Raw genomic sequence first — 15,751 nt, forward strand, 5'->3', positions numbered from 1 at the left:
CCTGCATAAACACAGCTGGCTTATGATGAGCTAATACGCTAAATCAAAGGAGGAGGATCAGCTAAAGACAGCTGGATTTACAGGTGGGACATAAATGCATTATGGGAAAGCCCCAAATGCAGAGAAGAGCGGGAGTTGTCCTCACCTCACACTGGTTGGTGAGCTTGGTGGAGGTGATGTCCAGCTGCTGGTACTGCTCCTTCAGTTTAGAGAACTCGGCCTCCAGCTTGGTCTGGTCCAGCTTGGCGCTGTTCAGCTGAGTCTTTATGTTCTTATGGTCCAGCTGGAGGCTCTCGTTGTCCTTCACCAGCTGACGGTACGTGGTGTTCAGCCTGAGGAGACACGTGTGGAGGTCAGCAGCTTTGTTAACGTGTATTCAGAGTGTTTAGCATAAAAGCTTTTGACAGCGGTGCATCTGACCGGTCGTTCTCCTCTTTCAGCTGTTTGCACTGGTCAGCTGTGGCCTGGTGGCTTTGGTTCTCCAGCGCCATCTTTTCCTGCTGCTCCTTCAGGTTCTTCTCCAGCTCCTCCAGCTCCCCTTTCCTCTGCAGCAGCTGCTTGTACCTGCACGCATCAACACACAGATTCCAGTTTGGGGTTGCAAACACGAGGAGAAACCTCACAGATGTTCTTCTCTCTGATCGCAAACACACTACAAACTATAATAAGTGAAAATAATGGACATTATTCAGATTATCAGGAAGAAGAGCACCACCTCATCTGATCTAATGCCGTCTTTCTTCAATTTGCACTCTAAAGTTTGCTCACTATCAGGTGTATTCAGCGTGTTGAAAACCCCAAAAACATCCACCAGCGGCTTGTTTTAGACCGATTTTAGCCACATGCAGAACAGAAAGACGTTACTTTCAAGTTAAGTCTTGTGCCGTACACAAATCCTGGCCTTACAGTCCTTCTGCTTTGCTATTTTACTAAGTCATAAAAAATCCATAAGTATGTTTAATGTTAAGAGAGTAAACAGTATAATATAAATCTATAATCTTTCAAAAGCCTGAGAAAATACATCAGCTTGAAGTCGACAAAATAAAAAAACTGAATAACTTGTGTTACAAATTTCACCTGAATATTGTGGACAAAAATGTTGCATTGTGGGAAATGTAGGACTCAATGGGTTTGGAATTTCACTTAATATCATTTGAGTCACTCTGGAAACAGCACTCTTAGTGTGAGTAATTCCAGGAATATATTCTTACTGCTAAATTTAATGCCTGGTTGCAGGGGGAAAAAAATACATTTTGCAGATTTACATGGATATTTTCAGTTGCAAACATTATTCTGATAGGCTGCTTTTGACAGAAAATGTTGCTAATTGCATCAATATAGTATTTTGTGTAATTTAAGCTCGATTTCATACACTCATGGATGCCTTTCAGTGAGACAAAAACAGAAGGCTGAAATGGGTGGGGAGAGGTCGTCATAAGTTATTTGCTCGATGCACTGCCGTACTAATCATTCAGATTTTAACTCCTAAATATCAGGGCGACCCCAGTGAGTCTGCAAACAGTTGGGGAGTTTTAAGTCCAAATAATCGGGGTCAAACGTCGGTTCAGACCAAGATCCCAGACCAGATTACCCGTCCGACTGTCAGACGTGGTGAAATGGGGTTTAAATCTGCCTGGAACTCCGGCAGTCTGAGCCCAGGGTTACTCAGCATGGTTCGTTTTAGACTTTTTCAATCTTGCCTTCAAAAGAAAATGGACAAAAATGATCTTAAAGTGCAGCTAAAAGTCAAGAGTGAGTTCATCCATCCATTCTCTATATATCGATTTATCCTCACTATGTCATGGGGGGTGCTGGAGTCTATCCCAGCTGACTCGGGTGAAGGCAGGGGACACCCTGGACAGGTCACCAGTCTCTCAGAGACTATACAGACACACAATCACACTCACATTCACACCTACGGAAAATTTAGAGTAACCAATTAACCTCAGCATATTTTTGGACTGTGGGAGGAAGCCGGAGTTCCTCGGAGAAAACCCACGCATGCACAGGGAGAACATGCAAACTCCATGCAGAAAGATCCCAGGCCGGGATTTGAACCAGGGATCTTCTTGCTGCAAGGCGAAAGTGCTAACCACTAGCCCACTGTGCAGCCCGTCATGAGTGAGTGTCAATGTGTAATTAGACTCGAGCGCTCGCTGCTGGACTGCGTCTCACTTGTCCTCCAGGTCCCGGTGCTGCTGCTCCAGGCTCTTGTGGGAGGTCTTCAGGCCGCCGTGTTTCCCGATCAGGGCTTCGTACTCGACCGCCTGCCTCTCGTGCAGCGCCGCCAGCTTCTCGTGATCGCGGAGCAGCAGCTCGTACGTAGCCCTCAGCTCCTCCTTCTCCTTCAGGGCTCCTTCCCGTTCGCCCTCCACGCTGCTCTGCTGGCTCTGCAGCTGGGCGTTCTGGGCCATGAGGGAGGCACTCTGGGAGCTCAGGGTGGAGTTTTCAACCTGCAGACGAGGACAAAGGCACAAATGGAGGTGAGAAGGTTGTAGCTGTTTGGTTCTACAGGGGGCGCTGTGCGTCTGCTCACTGTGAGCTCCATCAAACAAAACGTGAGCAGGAAGGACGTTTCTTTTCATGTTTCCTTTATGGTTCCTCGTCTGAAATCACTCCACACTCATGACTAGCATGCTTATTCACACGGTGTCCAGGTGCCGACACACTTTCTGTACCTTTGAACAGTTTCTTTTAATCCCCTACACCAGCCCACATTACACATCAAGCGACACACAAACACCCTGAGAAACAGCCAGCAGCTTCTGTCTGGTCAGTTTAAATCCTACAGCTCGTAAGACGGGTTTGAATCGGTGCCAAATAGGGAGGACAAGTCTAAATCCATAGCAGGGAGCCAAGCAGCCTGGCAGGGAAACTGTACAAACAGAGCAAAGCAAGGAGGAGGCTGGGCAGCACTGGGTTTGGGGGAAAATCTACAATCTCCTATGTAGTAAGAAATACAGAACACATCTAATCCTTGCAACTATGCATTTTATTAGGCACTGTGATAAGCCTAGTATAATGATATCTTCATTATACTATCATTAAAATATCCAATATAGCTTTAGAGTGCGTTTATCTGGGAAAATGATCAGAGGATGGAGGGTGACATATGCTGTACAGATTGGAAAACTTCATCAGACTATATAAATACTAATAAAAACATTGATCTCAGCCTAAAAATCATTTACTTCCTAAGCGGATTTAAAAAAAAAAAAAAAAAAAGCTGCCAAACAGCTTCTAAATGGACCTCGAAGTCAGATTTTTTTTCATTTTTTTCAGCTTTAAGTTCAAGCATTAACTTTGATCTTTAACTTTTAAGCCAGAGTAGACGAGTCTTTAACCGTCTGATTTCCAAACAGCTGCTTGACTTTTTTGTTTTGCTCCCGTCACATTTTTTCCTCACTGTGGATTCATTTTTCACTGCGATAAAATGTCCTGCATCTCCATGGAAACAACACGACCATCACTAGAAGTAGAGAAAATACCTTCTGTGCAGTATGACACTAATGCTACACATCTTATAACAGTAAAAACAGAAGCATGGGTATTTATTTTTTAAAAAGAACAAAAAAGAGAAAAAATGGTGACTCTGCATAATATAGATATTTTATATTTTACTACTTAGATTTGAAATTTGTTTCCATACCATCTCCCTTTCGTTCTGTGTAAATAGAGTCATTGAGCTCAGTTCAGAGAAAAAAACACTCTGAATTTTTGTCACGTGACTGTTGGTCACAGCTGAGTCACTAATGGCTCCATTGTTGCACCAGAGAGCACAGAATTTTTTGTTTGTTACAGAATCTTCTGAGAGTAAACAGTTTATTTTTGGTGAATTTTTAAATAACACGACAAGTAGAATAAAATGAATCTGATCAATTAGCCTGATATATGTCTAAATTAGTTTAGATTTTCCAACAAAAACTCACACATGATTAATTGATCGTTGAGAGATTAAAAAATCCTCTCTTTATGAAATTTCTGGATCTGATAGATGGTGTAATTTTGGTGATTTCTTTAAGAATAATATGACTTTTTGTATTGATTCAAACATTGGCATGACTCAGCTGCGACTAACGGTCGTGTTGCAAAAATTCAGAGTTTTTGGCTGAACTGCAGACAGTGTAGATATAATAGAAACAAATTAACATGAAAATAATTAAAATCATCAAATTCTAGAGTCAACGTTTTAATTTCTTGTGTTCATGGACACTTGAACATGTCGATTCCAATCTCTTTTCAATTCCTGGATAATAAATAATGAAAGAAGTTCTACCTTTTTTCAGGATTTGTTGCGCTGTAGCGCTGTCTAACGGCTCAGAAGACACTTCTGAGTTCTCTCCGTTTCTAGACTTTATATTTCACTGAAAAAAAACTGCTGCTAGGAGTTCTGATTGTTGATGTTCAGCCGTCTACACTGAAAAAAATGAAAAATTCACCAGAAACTGAACTTTCCAACAGTCCTCGAACGTATCGTGTGTAACTTCAGGTTCCTTTGTGAAAATTCATCAAATCTAATCTAAAATTTCATCAAAATCACTTTACTCTCCACTCCCTGTTTGAAAAATCAGCGAAAAATAAATGCTTTGCTCTGAAAACATTCTGTGAAAAATTTAAAATACTTCGCTCTTGAAGCCACCAGTTCACAGGTTCGATATCTGAACCTGTACTTCCTCTGTAGGAAACTGTCCACTGTTGTCTACTGGTCACTGCATTGTGCAGAAGATTACCTGCAGCTTGGCGTTCTGCGTCTGCAGTGTGGTATTATTCTCCTGTAAAGAGGCGGTTTGCCTCTGCAGAGCCACTATCTGAGCCTGCAGGTTGGAGCTCTGAGTCTCCAGTTGTTTGAGCTGACTCCTCAGGGCCACCTTCTCAGCCTGCAGCGTGGCATTCTGGGAAAAACACGCACAAATAATAGAAGATCAGAAGGAAAAGTGCACAACAAATATGTGCGTGCTCAGATTTCACACAGGAAAGTCACGTAATCGCTGCCGACTTACGTTCCTCTCCACCTCAATGAGTCTGTCTTTGACTTTCAGCAGCTCCCTCGTTGCTTCATGGCTTTCTTTCTCCCATTTGCTGACGGCCTGAGGGTCCTCCCCTCCTCTAGGTGGTGAGCTCTGCACCATCCTCTCCTCCTCCTCCCTCTGACGCAGCGCCTCGTAGTTTTTCTTCACCTGGCGAGAGAGAATAAAACAAGTCAACACACTGAAATAACTGTGCAGTATTTGCTGCTCCATCCTCACATCAAAACCAACTCCATCATAAACATGTAAATGGAAGACAGCTGACGGTGAGGGACTGCTGCAGGTCCGGCTGGAAAAACACAAATCAAAATAATAGCAGACCATTATATCTGCGAGTTCATGCCTCAGGTTTTCCACACTGGAAGCTTTGGCTTGGATGTGTGTCAGCAAGTTTAAAAACACAAGCTACTCCCTGAAGGAAAGCAGACATCCTCCATTCCACTCCACCTCTTTGACAGAGTCCTGCCGCCTCATGAATAGATAAACCGCTGATAGAAGTGGAAGAGTGGATGGATAAATTATGCATCGACTTTGAGGAGCCCTGGATGTTTTCAGTGTTTGTAGTGTTTTTGACTGCAGGGGAGAGATTTTGGGACACGCTGTTCTCTAGTGGACGAGCTGGCGGGCCGATGTTTTGGCTTTCTGGGAGGTCAGAATGTGGGGGATGTGTTTTTAAACTCCAACAAATCCAATAACGGTTTGGATCTGTGTATTTGGTGTCACTGACCGTCTTCAGCTCCTGGCGAAGCTGCTGGTTGAGGTTGGAGGATTCCTGCAGTCTGGCCTCCAGAGCAGCGATTTTCTCCTCCTTAATCTCCAAAGATGATTTCAGAGTCGACTCCAGTTTGGTTTCCAGCAGCTTAAACCTGAAGAAAAACGTCCGATTAGCTGTTTGTGCGCATAGAAGTGACTCCAGAACCGCACTTTCACGCCCACAGCCAAGTGAGGACAGCTGACTCCTCGGATGGGGTGCAGCAGGTGGGGTGATACCGGCTCAGAAACCTCCCACAGGGCGATTCTGCAGGACCGAGATTAATTAAAACCACATCACCTGATCTAAAATAGGCCACAGACCTGATTCACGTGGAGTCCCAATTGTGCTAATCACTTTTAATGATTCTGATCCCAACAGTGCTTCACGTGCTGCTCCGCTGATCTCATTTCCAGAGTTGGTGAGTCCAAAAGCAAAACTTTGGTGGATGCTACAAAGAAGATTTGTTGTATTTTACTCAGAGCGTTTCAGGGTGCTTTATGCATCCTGTGACATTATTGCTCACTGATAGCATGACCAGAAGTGGAACGAGCTCTTCTGTGCAGTATGACACACTTAGGACCCTATTAATTATAAAAAAAGAAAAAAACATGTTGAATTTATGTGATTGTTTTACAAAAATTGGGGAAAAAACAACATGTAAAACATTTTCCAAGTGTTTCCAGACGTTACCAACACTGGAAAACATGGTGACTCCACCTATTATAGATATTTTTACTACTTTTGTTTATAATTTGTCTCCATACTTGTTTGCAGTTCAACCAATTTAGCTGAAAGATCTTTACATTGTTTCCATTTTACTGTTGGTTGTAGCTGAGTCACTAAAAGCTCCACAGCTGCATCAAGGAGGGCAGAAATGTTCGTTTTTACAAAATCTGTTTAATGCAAATGGTGTATTTTTTGGCAGATTTTTAAATTAGACATGCAGAATAAACTGATTTTAATGGAATGTCCCAATTTTAAGCCCACATTTGGTTGTTTCTGGCATAAAGACACTTCACATGGAAAGTTACAAATTAAATTATTTTTTCTGTTATGGCTTCTGACCTGAATAAAAAGTGTAATTTTGGTGATTTTCTTTAAAAAACAAAACATCCCATTTAAACTGGCCGGTGGGTTGTTTAGAGGCTAAAACAACACACTGATTGTGGTTTTAGTATTCATTATGTGACAGCAAAGAGTGGAGAAAACTTGCTATCAGGGTTACAGCTAACAAATAAACATGCAATTTGAGTACTAAAATTTTCCTTGACGTATTCCAACTTGCCGTGAAGTCTTTCCAAGTATTCCAACGCCACATAATTGCACAAGGAGGCTGAGATTGTTTTAAAAGCCATCGTCAGGCCACAAATATTGCAGCTGTTTCAGTTTTTGTGTGTGTTTGCAACAGGATACCTGTCATCCGAGCTCTCGTCATGCAGGAGCCTCTCTTTGTTCAGTCCGATCTTCTCCAGCTCGTGGGTCAGTTTCTCCAGATCATTATTCATCTGCTGAGTTCGCAGCTTCTCACTTACAAGCTCCTAAACACACAGTTACACACCGTGAGTTACTCTGAATATCACCCACAACACATGTAGAATATAGTTAAAAAACAACCAACAATTAAGCTGTTCAGTTTGAATATTGATCGTGAACTGCGGAAGAGAATAACGATTTTGTCTCATGGAGCGTCTGTATGGAAAGCCAAAAGTGCCATAATTCCACGTGTTTGATTGTTCTACTTATTTTGGCTGTTCCATTTTAACTACTATAATGCACCACTGAATGGAATTGTGGTGAGAACTATTTATGAAGACATTTTGTTTTGTTTATGTGGTTATTCTGTGGAAAAAAACGCAGCACAAAGTGAAACTGTGATAACTTGTGTTTATTTTCTTAATGTGTAGAATAAAAATAACAATAAGAAACAGCTTGAATTCTTTACGGAGCTGTTCAGTTGTAGTTTTATTCTTGTAGTGTGCACCGTGCAACTGGATTTTCTAGGAAAATTGCATTTGCTTGGGACTCAGTTTCATCAAATACTCAAAATTAAATGACTTGGATCGGATTAGGGGCATAAAAATTAGATTGGAACATGTCTAAATAAATAAAAATCTATTTACATCAGTATTTATGAATGTTGTGAACATCTGTTTCAGAATAAAATGGTACATCAGGTTAATAAGCTTACTTTTAAACTACTGTTTAATGCTTTTTGTAAAATGTTTTTGAATATTATTTGCAGATGTCCCATACTTTCCTGGCTCCACCTACCTCTCTGAGTGTGATGAGCGTCTTCTTATCAATGCTGGACTGTTTGACCAGCTCCTTGTTCTCCCTCTCCAGGTCTTTGACTCTGGTGCAGGAGTCCCTGAAGAAGATCATCTCCTTGCCCATGGTGCGGTTCTCCTTCTCCAAGCTGGAGATCCGCTGGTTGCTGTCGTCCAGCTTGGAGTCTCGGATCTCGGCCTGCTGCCTCAGACGCTTGTTCTCCTTCTCCAGGAGCTTCTTGTCTTTCTCCAGCAGGGAGCTTTCCTGCTCCAGAGTCTTGTTCTGGGGGAGAGGAGGGCGTGATAGATAAAACATCATTTAATGGGATTACCTTTACTGTAAATGTAAATAGATGTTTGGCTAAAGGTGGGCAAAGATTAACTCAAAGGGCCAAAAATCTATTTGACAAGTAATTGGGATAATCCAACTCTGCTGGGAAACAAGCACTAATTTTATCAGAATGAACCCAAACGAAGCAGCATGACGATGCTGCCAGATAACACATTTTACTCATTTAACATCCTGTATCACAAACTCTGCCTTCAGTCTGCCTCAGCCATGATTTTTGGGTCAGTTTGACTGGCCCCATTCTGCCAGGCAGAATCAGTCCAGTACAAAAAAAGCACCAGAAGCCGTGTGGGTAAAACACCAGAGAAGAGGGCAGTCCAAAAATGTGTCAAATCTCTAAACTCCGACACAGTTTGCATCTTTGCAGCTGCCACATGTGACTCCTGTCCTTCCTACCTCCTGCTCCAGCTGCTCCAGACGTTTACTGGAGATCTTGAGCTCCTCCAGGTTTCGTTGGAGGCTTTGATTCTCCGTCTCCACCTCTTGCAGCTCTGCCTCCAGCTGCTGGATCTTCTTGCTGCTGTTCTCTAAAGCCTTCTGCAGACGCTGGTTCTCGGTATCTAGGCCCTGGTAGCTCACCTGGGAGAGGAGGAGTGGAAGGAGGAAATTAAAATCATGCATGGACTAATTGTGATGCTCCCTGATGCCATTATACGCCTGATCCCCTGTAGCTCACCAGTAAAAGATACTCAGTGGTGACAATAAATTACAAAACGTGCAACGTGACAAAGACATGTATTCTGTGTTCAGGGCCAGGTCGAACATACTGGTGCAATTAAATACTATAATTAACATAAAACACCCTTTATTTCTCTAAGAATTGCCACACATGACTGTATTCTAGCTGTGTTCCTCTGCTCTCCAGTTACAGATGTGTAACCGGCATTACCTCTAATCTCTCAGTCTTCTTAGACGAGGCTTTGAGCAGCTCCAGGCTTCGCTTCAGCTGGCTCCTCTCGCTCTCCAGCTCCCTGTTCTCGGCTTCCAGCTGAGCGGCCTTAGCACTGGCCGACCGCAGGTTCTCAGCCGAGCGCCGGAGCTCCAGGTTCTCCTTCTCCAGCTGGGAGTTCTCCTTCTCCAGAGCCTCTAGCTGGAAGGCCATGTTCTTCAGAGCGTCCAGTTTCTTCTTCAGACGGCGGCCCTCCGTCTCCAGCTCGGTGTTTTCCTTCTCTAAAGAAGACACCTAGAGACACATGAGGAGTAAATTAAGTTTATGCCTGACAACACCAGCATTTCTCATGCTGTAACTATTCTAAAGTTCTTGTTCGTACGATATTCTCACATTTGCTCACATGATTTAATGAGCAAACAAAGATGTACAACACTGGGTTTCGAAATTCAACAATGTCCAGAATTTTACAGATGCAAATTTTGAAAATTTCCTTAACTGATAGTCAGCAGCCTTATCAATCAATGATCAATTATTCAACTTTACATATCCGGTTTGATCCCAGCACATAATCCGGAGAGGAGAATCAGCCACTGGTTTGTAGGGACACTTGGTGCACTTTTGTTGACCAATAACACAAACACGGTGGCCGGTAACCTTTAAGCGTCACAGCAGGCTTTCTCATGGTGGCCCTTTGCTAGCTAAACTCCCACAGTGTCCTCGATGAGCCAACACAGAAATGCCGGTAGTCAAAGTGATCATCTCCTCAAGTTACTGCAGTGTTCAACATTTTTTTAACATGTATTTTTATAGATATTTACAGGGATGGGATCAGCAAGTTCTGATTCTAGCGGAAAGTTGTTGACTGGGGGGGGCGGCGGCGCAGCGACTTCCAATCGCTGGGCCGTTTACAATCGTCGTTAACAAGCTATCGTTAACGTCGTTACCATTAACAAGCTATCGTTAACGTCGTTACCATCGCGCGGGAGTATCAGCGACAATAAAGTGTTCAAACTTGAAATGAAATCCGCGCATCCGCGGTAAATTCCCATCCCTGAAAAAAAGCGGAATTCCGCGAATTCGCGGAAAAATCACATCCCTGTATTTATCTCCATTTCCTGTTTAGAATTTACATTTGTACTGTGCTAGGACTGGGAGAACAGTTTTTCATTTTGTACATGTTCAAATACACACGAAATGACAATAAACACATCTTGAATCTTAAATCTAGAGGCTCTACCTAGTAGCATGCATGTTCATCCTCCTCTGCTATATCCTTGACATGTTTTTAAATCAGTTAATGAATCTATAACATCCCCAGCAGACACACTGACATCTCAGGTAGGAATAAAACGTGCTCCAGACCTTTTCACAGGTGATTCCAAGGCTGGCAACTTTCTTCTGCAGGCCCTCCTTGTCCCTCTCCAGCTTCTGCATCTGAATCTCCAACTCCTCGGCTCTCTCACCTTTCTCCTTCATCACTTCAAGCTCCTTACCTGCATTAGAAAAACAAATCACATAACTCAGTCTGACAAATACGAAACACCACACCCACGGTTAGAGCGACGGACCATGAACACCATAAAATATCACGCCACTCACGCAGCTGTTTCCTTTCAAACTCCAACTTGTTCAGCTTGGCGGTTGTCTCGCAGATGGACTCGTGGAGAATCCGGTTTTCTTTCTCCACATCCTTGACTCGGGCCTCAGCGCCGACCTGACAGCGCTGACGGAGGGACGAAACCGTCTGACTCAGGTGCTTGTTCTCCTGCTCGAGACCCTTCATCTGGAAAACACACATCAGTTTTAATGCATCCAGTTTAAACTAAGCGATTACATGTTTAAGCAAGTGATTTTCTTTCAAGTGAATTCTGTAAGTCGTCCAGTTAGCTTGGCTGTACGAGCTAATGCCGAAGAAAGAGATTTCATTTAGCCTTTTTAGTCTGATTAGACATTTCTCCAGCAGACTCATGAATATTAATCAAGGAAGAAAACTAATGACATGTGAAAACACAGAAGAGCTTGTAGGAACTTTGCAAAACTGCACTTCATTTGAACATTGTGTGTTTTGGAGAAGCGCTGCATCACATTAGCAACAGCTCATTATGTTTACAGCCGCGCAGACGGAGCTGCCCGCAGTAATCTATGTGCCGGGTTTCAGCTCATCAAGGGAGGATTCTACAAATGGGACGGTTAAATTAATCAAAGGTGTCAGATTTGGGTCTAATGCCGGTAAGTCCCGGCAGACACACAGCCAGCGACTGGATCTGGGCCACAGAGAGCAAAAATCTGTGCAGTCGATAAAATATTAGCTGTGGCTCCAGTAAATAGTGTTTCCAGCCAAATCAGCTGCACAAAGATCGCTCTCAAGAAGACTTCGGTAAATTACACAGCTTAGTCGAGGTATTTTCTCAGAGTTTTCTGGAATAAAAAGAGTCAATGATGATTTTGTGTGTCCATGTCAAAGCCCTGTTTGTCTGAAGATCTGACCACATGCTTGTCCGTTATACAACTGTAACATTAAACATTACTGCATCTATAATTTAAAGCACACAAATGTTTAAGTCATCCTATAAAATATTATCCTTCTGCTGTTCCACCTCAAACACATCAGGCCATTTCCACTGCAGCAATTCGTGGGTTGTTTAAAAGTGGTCGGTTCCTCTAGAAACTCTTTCAGAGCTGTTATAAGCGGAGAAAAAAGTTCCTATTCCTGGATAGCATGTCCAGATACTGCTGGGCGAGGCTCGACTCTGATTGGTTGAACTCAATGAAGACAACAACAGGCGCCTTTTTTTGAGCAGCAATCCTCTCCTCTCAGACAAACATCACCATTACATTCATTACAACATTACATTCACTAACTTCATTAAGGCTCCCAAGCCCAAGTCAAACTTAAAGTTTACATTTTCACCGGTATTATCCTACCGAGTTGTGTTTTAGTGTGAGCAAATTACTGTTTTTTTACTTTAGTCGTGCAAACATGTAAACTCATCGATATCGTGATGCACGTAACAGCTTTGTTTACATTTACTTACATCACATCGTAGGAACAGAACTCCCATGTGTAAGTGTGTTGTGAAATATTACAAAAAAATACTTAAAAAAAAAATCAAAATGCAGCATGCATGGCTAAGCTTTATAATTAGTCTAATAAGAGCTGCAAAGTAAGCGGAGCGAAATTGAGGCTAATGTACGAAAATACAACAGACTTTCTGCTGTTGGGGAACTCAAGAATATGCGACGGTTCTTAAAAATCTGATTGTGGGACAAACTAACCAAATTAAATCTAACTATGTAAGTGTGTGTACCTGTCTCTCTGAGTTTTCTCTGAGTGTTTCCAGAGTTTTCTCCAGCAAAGCTTTCTCCTTCATCAGGTCGGTGCTGAGCGACTCGGCGCTGCGAAGTGAATCCCTGTCCGAAGTCAGTTCACTCTCCAGCTGCTCCACCTGCGAACGAAAAGTAAAGCGTGAAATGTTTTAGCTGGCGTTGATGAAAACTGCTGCTGGCTTCAGTTACAGGTATCATGATGTTACAGTGTCACCTCTTCGATGAATGAATCAGAGTTTGCTTCCCACAAACACATAAAACATCACCTCATTCTGTCACAACCCTGCAGACAAACGCATTAAACTGGACGACTTCCGTGAGCCTCCCAGCAGCTACATTCACATTTTAAAGTGTTGTGGACCTCGAGTCACCCAGAAACAAATTTCTCAATCTGGATTTTTTTTTCTCTCAGTGAGAGCCGAACACAATTTCATGCTTTTTTTATTCCGAGGGCACAGAGAGAGGCTTATGTTTCTGAAAATAGCTGAGAGACTTCTCTTAGCGAGGGGCGTTCGAGTGTCAAAGACTGCGAAAGAAAAGGCGATGTGGGGCGGCCTGGATTTACAGCTTTGCTTTCATCCTCCTTTCCACCCCTCTGTATGCTCTCTGCTTCTTCCCTTCGTCTTATTTCTCATTGTCAGCGCTGTGAAAAAGGTCTAAAGCCAAGTGTTGGGGTGATATATGACGGAGGAGTGCTGGTGCAAGATGCTAATGTTGATGGGGAGTCTGATGAGAGGCAGAAAATTAAAAGTGTCTCAAAATAGATGCAGCTGTGAATCTACTGCATCTGTGTTCTTATTGGATGTGAACTTTTCAGACAGTCAGATATTAAAGGTATCTCCAGGTATATCCATCTATATATTATAAAAATTACAATAACCTTAGTTATTAGTAGTTAAATTAGAGTTTTTACAGATTGTAAAATGACAAGTGTTTTGTTTTATAGTATTGTTCAGCAAGTTTTTTTTTAAGAGTATTAACCTGTTAATGTTATGAAATTGCTAAATATTTTGAATTTTACTTGGGATAAAGAAAGTACCTATGCATGCATCCATCCATCCATGCATCCATCCATCCATCCATCCATGCATCCATCCATCCATCCATGCATCCATCCATCCATCCATCCATCCATCCATGCATTCTGCTTTGTCCATTGCAAGAACTATTTCTCATGATGCTGAACTTACTTTACAGGCAATTTGAAGGCACTAAACCCATTTTTCTTGACACAACTGAACAACTAATCACCCACATCTCTGTGTTTTTTTGACTATATAAGACAAGAGTTCTAAATCCTTGCCCACATGTGTGTAATTTTACCGTTGAGTCATTAAACCAACATTTCACCTGAAGAGAAAACAGGAACTTATTTGGAACCGTCAGCTAGTTCCTACCCAGCCACAGAGAAATATATAAATACATAGTCTGTTGCTTACCTTCTGGTTCAGCTTCTGGTTCTCCTGGTTGACTTTGGCCAGTTTTGCCACGGTGTCCTGAGACGCCGCCCCTCTGAGCTCCTCCACCGTCTTCAGCAGCGTCTGGTTGTCCTTTTCCAGCTTCAACAGGCGGCTCGAGGTCAGTTCGTTCACCTCCTCACCCAGAGACTTCTGAGGGACTGAGTCGCAGACAGAACGACATGTTGAAATAAACAATAACATGAAAACCAACCAGTTTTTACTCATTTTTACTAAATGCAATTTAAAGTCCTACAGCTCTGTGGAAACAACACAACCATGACTATAAGTAGAGAGAACTTTTCTGTAGTGTGACAGAAATTATGGGTTGTTTTTTTTACTATTTTCCAAAAGTTGAAATGACACGGAATCAACATGTGCAACGACGACTCTACATACTGCAGTATACACATTCAATTACCTCATTTGTTTCTCTACTTGCCTCCTATCTGTTTTACATAAACACAGCCTGCAGTTCGGCCGAAAAGTCACATAATTGTTGTCATGCAGCTGCTGGTACAGTTGAGTCACTAAAAGCTTCATGGTTGCGCCGAGCAGAAGAGAATATTTTGTTTTTTTACAGACTTTGGTTGATGCCAGTGGTTTATATTTGGCAGATTTTTACATGAAACTTGTAGAATAAACTGATTTTGAGTAAATATCATGATTTTAAGCATAGAATAGGTTATATTTTCTGCAGTATGACACAGTTATAGTAACATAAATCTTGTTTATTTTTTGCTTCATGTAAGCACAACTTGCATTTCAGCCCAGTTTGAGTCAGTCACAATTTACTTTTTTTTTTCAGACCGGTTACAGCAAATTATTAATTTTTAGTGGATTTCTAAATGAGACATGCAGACTAAAGTAAACTTGGTGGAATAGCATGATTTTAAACTTGTGATTTGGTTAACACGAACCACCTGAGAGTCAAAAATCTGACAATTCTTTCCGTCTGGTACGAAACAATTGTGTAAATTTGCAGACTTTTAAAGATAACATGTCTGAGCATGAAGGTTGAGACACACCAATCACTAAAAAAAACACTCCTGATAGCACTAAGATTACAAAACAAACCCAACAAACAAACGAACACAAAGCCCCGTGGTCTGACTCTGCAGGTGTTAAAGCTTTTAAAGTGCCATTTTAACAGACAAACAGCCACACAATGTCTTCATCCAGATCCCTGGCTAGTTAACCCTCTTAGCGGCTCTGATAATCCAAACACACAGCTTATCTTTCTGGAGCCACTGAATATTAATTACAGGTCTTAACCGAGCGGAAGGAAAACACAGTGGAGGCTGGCAAATGCAGAAGGGCCACGGAGACAAAGCCAGGATCACGAGCCAATGACCAGAGCTGTCCGTCGGCCTTCTAGAGCCTCCAACCAGGTCATCTCAGGTGGCCGATATTTCCCCATGTTTTAACTCATCTTCAGCTCTTCCTACCTTCGGTCAGCTCTGGAGTCTTGGACAGTTGTTCCAGCTCCCAGCCGAGGTGCAGCGACTCGTCCATGCTCTGTTTCTGAGCCATCTCCAGCACCAGGTTCTCCTCCAGCAGCTCCTCCATTCGCTTACGGTCCATGTCCCGCTCCTGGAAGTACCGGAAAGATTGGAGAAAGTGTCAGGATGAGCAAACACTGAACACAGAGCTGCCGAAATTACTAATCCTCACATCG

At 42.5% G+C, this 15,751-nt stretch overlaps 1 protein-coding gene across 7 annotated transcripts in view; it reads right to left on the minus strand.

Moving 5' to 3' along the window:
- The window catches only part of ccdc88ab (coiled-coil domain containing 88Ab), an 84,702-nt gene that overhangs the window by 13,911 nt on the left and 55,040 nt on the right, over positions 1 to 15,751 (minus strand). For all 7 annotated transcript variants that reach the window (XM_051959502.1, XM_051959501.1, XM_051959500.1 and 4 more), the window contains exons 12-26: positions 15,522 to 15,666; positions 14,056 to 14,234; positions 12,598 to 12,735; positions 10,889 to 11,072; positions 10,652 to 10,782; positions 9,287 to 9,580; positions 8,794 to 8,976; positions 8,053 to 8,331; positions 7,195 to 7,319; positions 5,755 to 5,893; positions 5,001 to 5,177; positions 4,731 to 4,892; positions 2,176 to 2,453; positions 421 to 564; positions 146 to 332 (exon numbers count right to left, since the gene is read on the minus strand). In XM_051959502.1, the coding sequence (XP_051815462.1) occupies positions 146 to 332; positions 421 to 564; positions 2,176 to 2,453; positions 4,731 to 4,892; positions 5,001 to 5,177; positions 5,755 to 5,893; positions 7,195 to 7,319; positions 8,053 to 8,331; positions 8,794 to 8,976; positions 9,287 to 9,580; positions 10,652 to 10,782; positions 10,889 to 11,072; positions 12,598 to 12,735; positions 14,056 to 14,234; positions 15,522 to 15,666 (2,745 nt within the window). The remainder of the gene's footprint in view (positions 1 to 145; positions 333 to 420; positions 565 to 2,175; positions 2,454 to 4,730; positions 4,893 to 5,000; positions 5,178 to 5,754; positions 5,894 to 7,194; positions 7,320 to 8,052; positions 8,332 to 8,793; positions 8,977 to 9,286; positions 9,581 to 10,651; positions 10,783 to 10,888; positions 11,073 to 12,597; positions 12,736 to 14,055; positions 14,235 to 15,521; positions 15,667 to 15,751) is intronic.

This window comes from Acanthochromis polyacanthus, chromosome 15 (assembly GCF_021347895.1).
Source record: "Acanthochromis polyacanthus isolate Apoly-LR-REF ecotype Palm Island chromosome 15, KAUST_Apoly_ChrSc, whole genome shotgun sequence".
NCBI lineage: Eukaryota > Metazoa > Chordata > Actinopteri > Pomacentridae > Acanthochromis > Acanthochromis polyacanthus.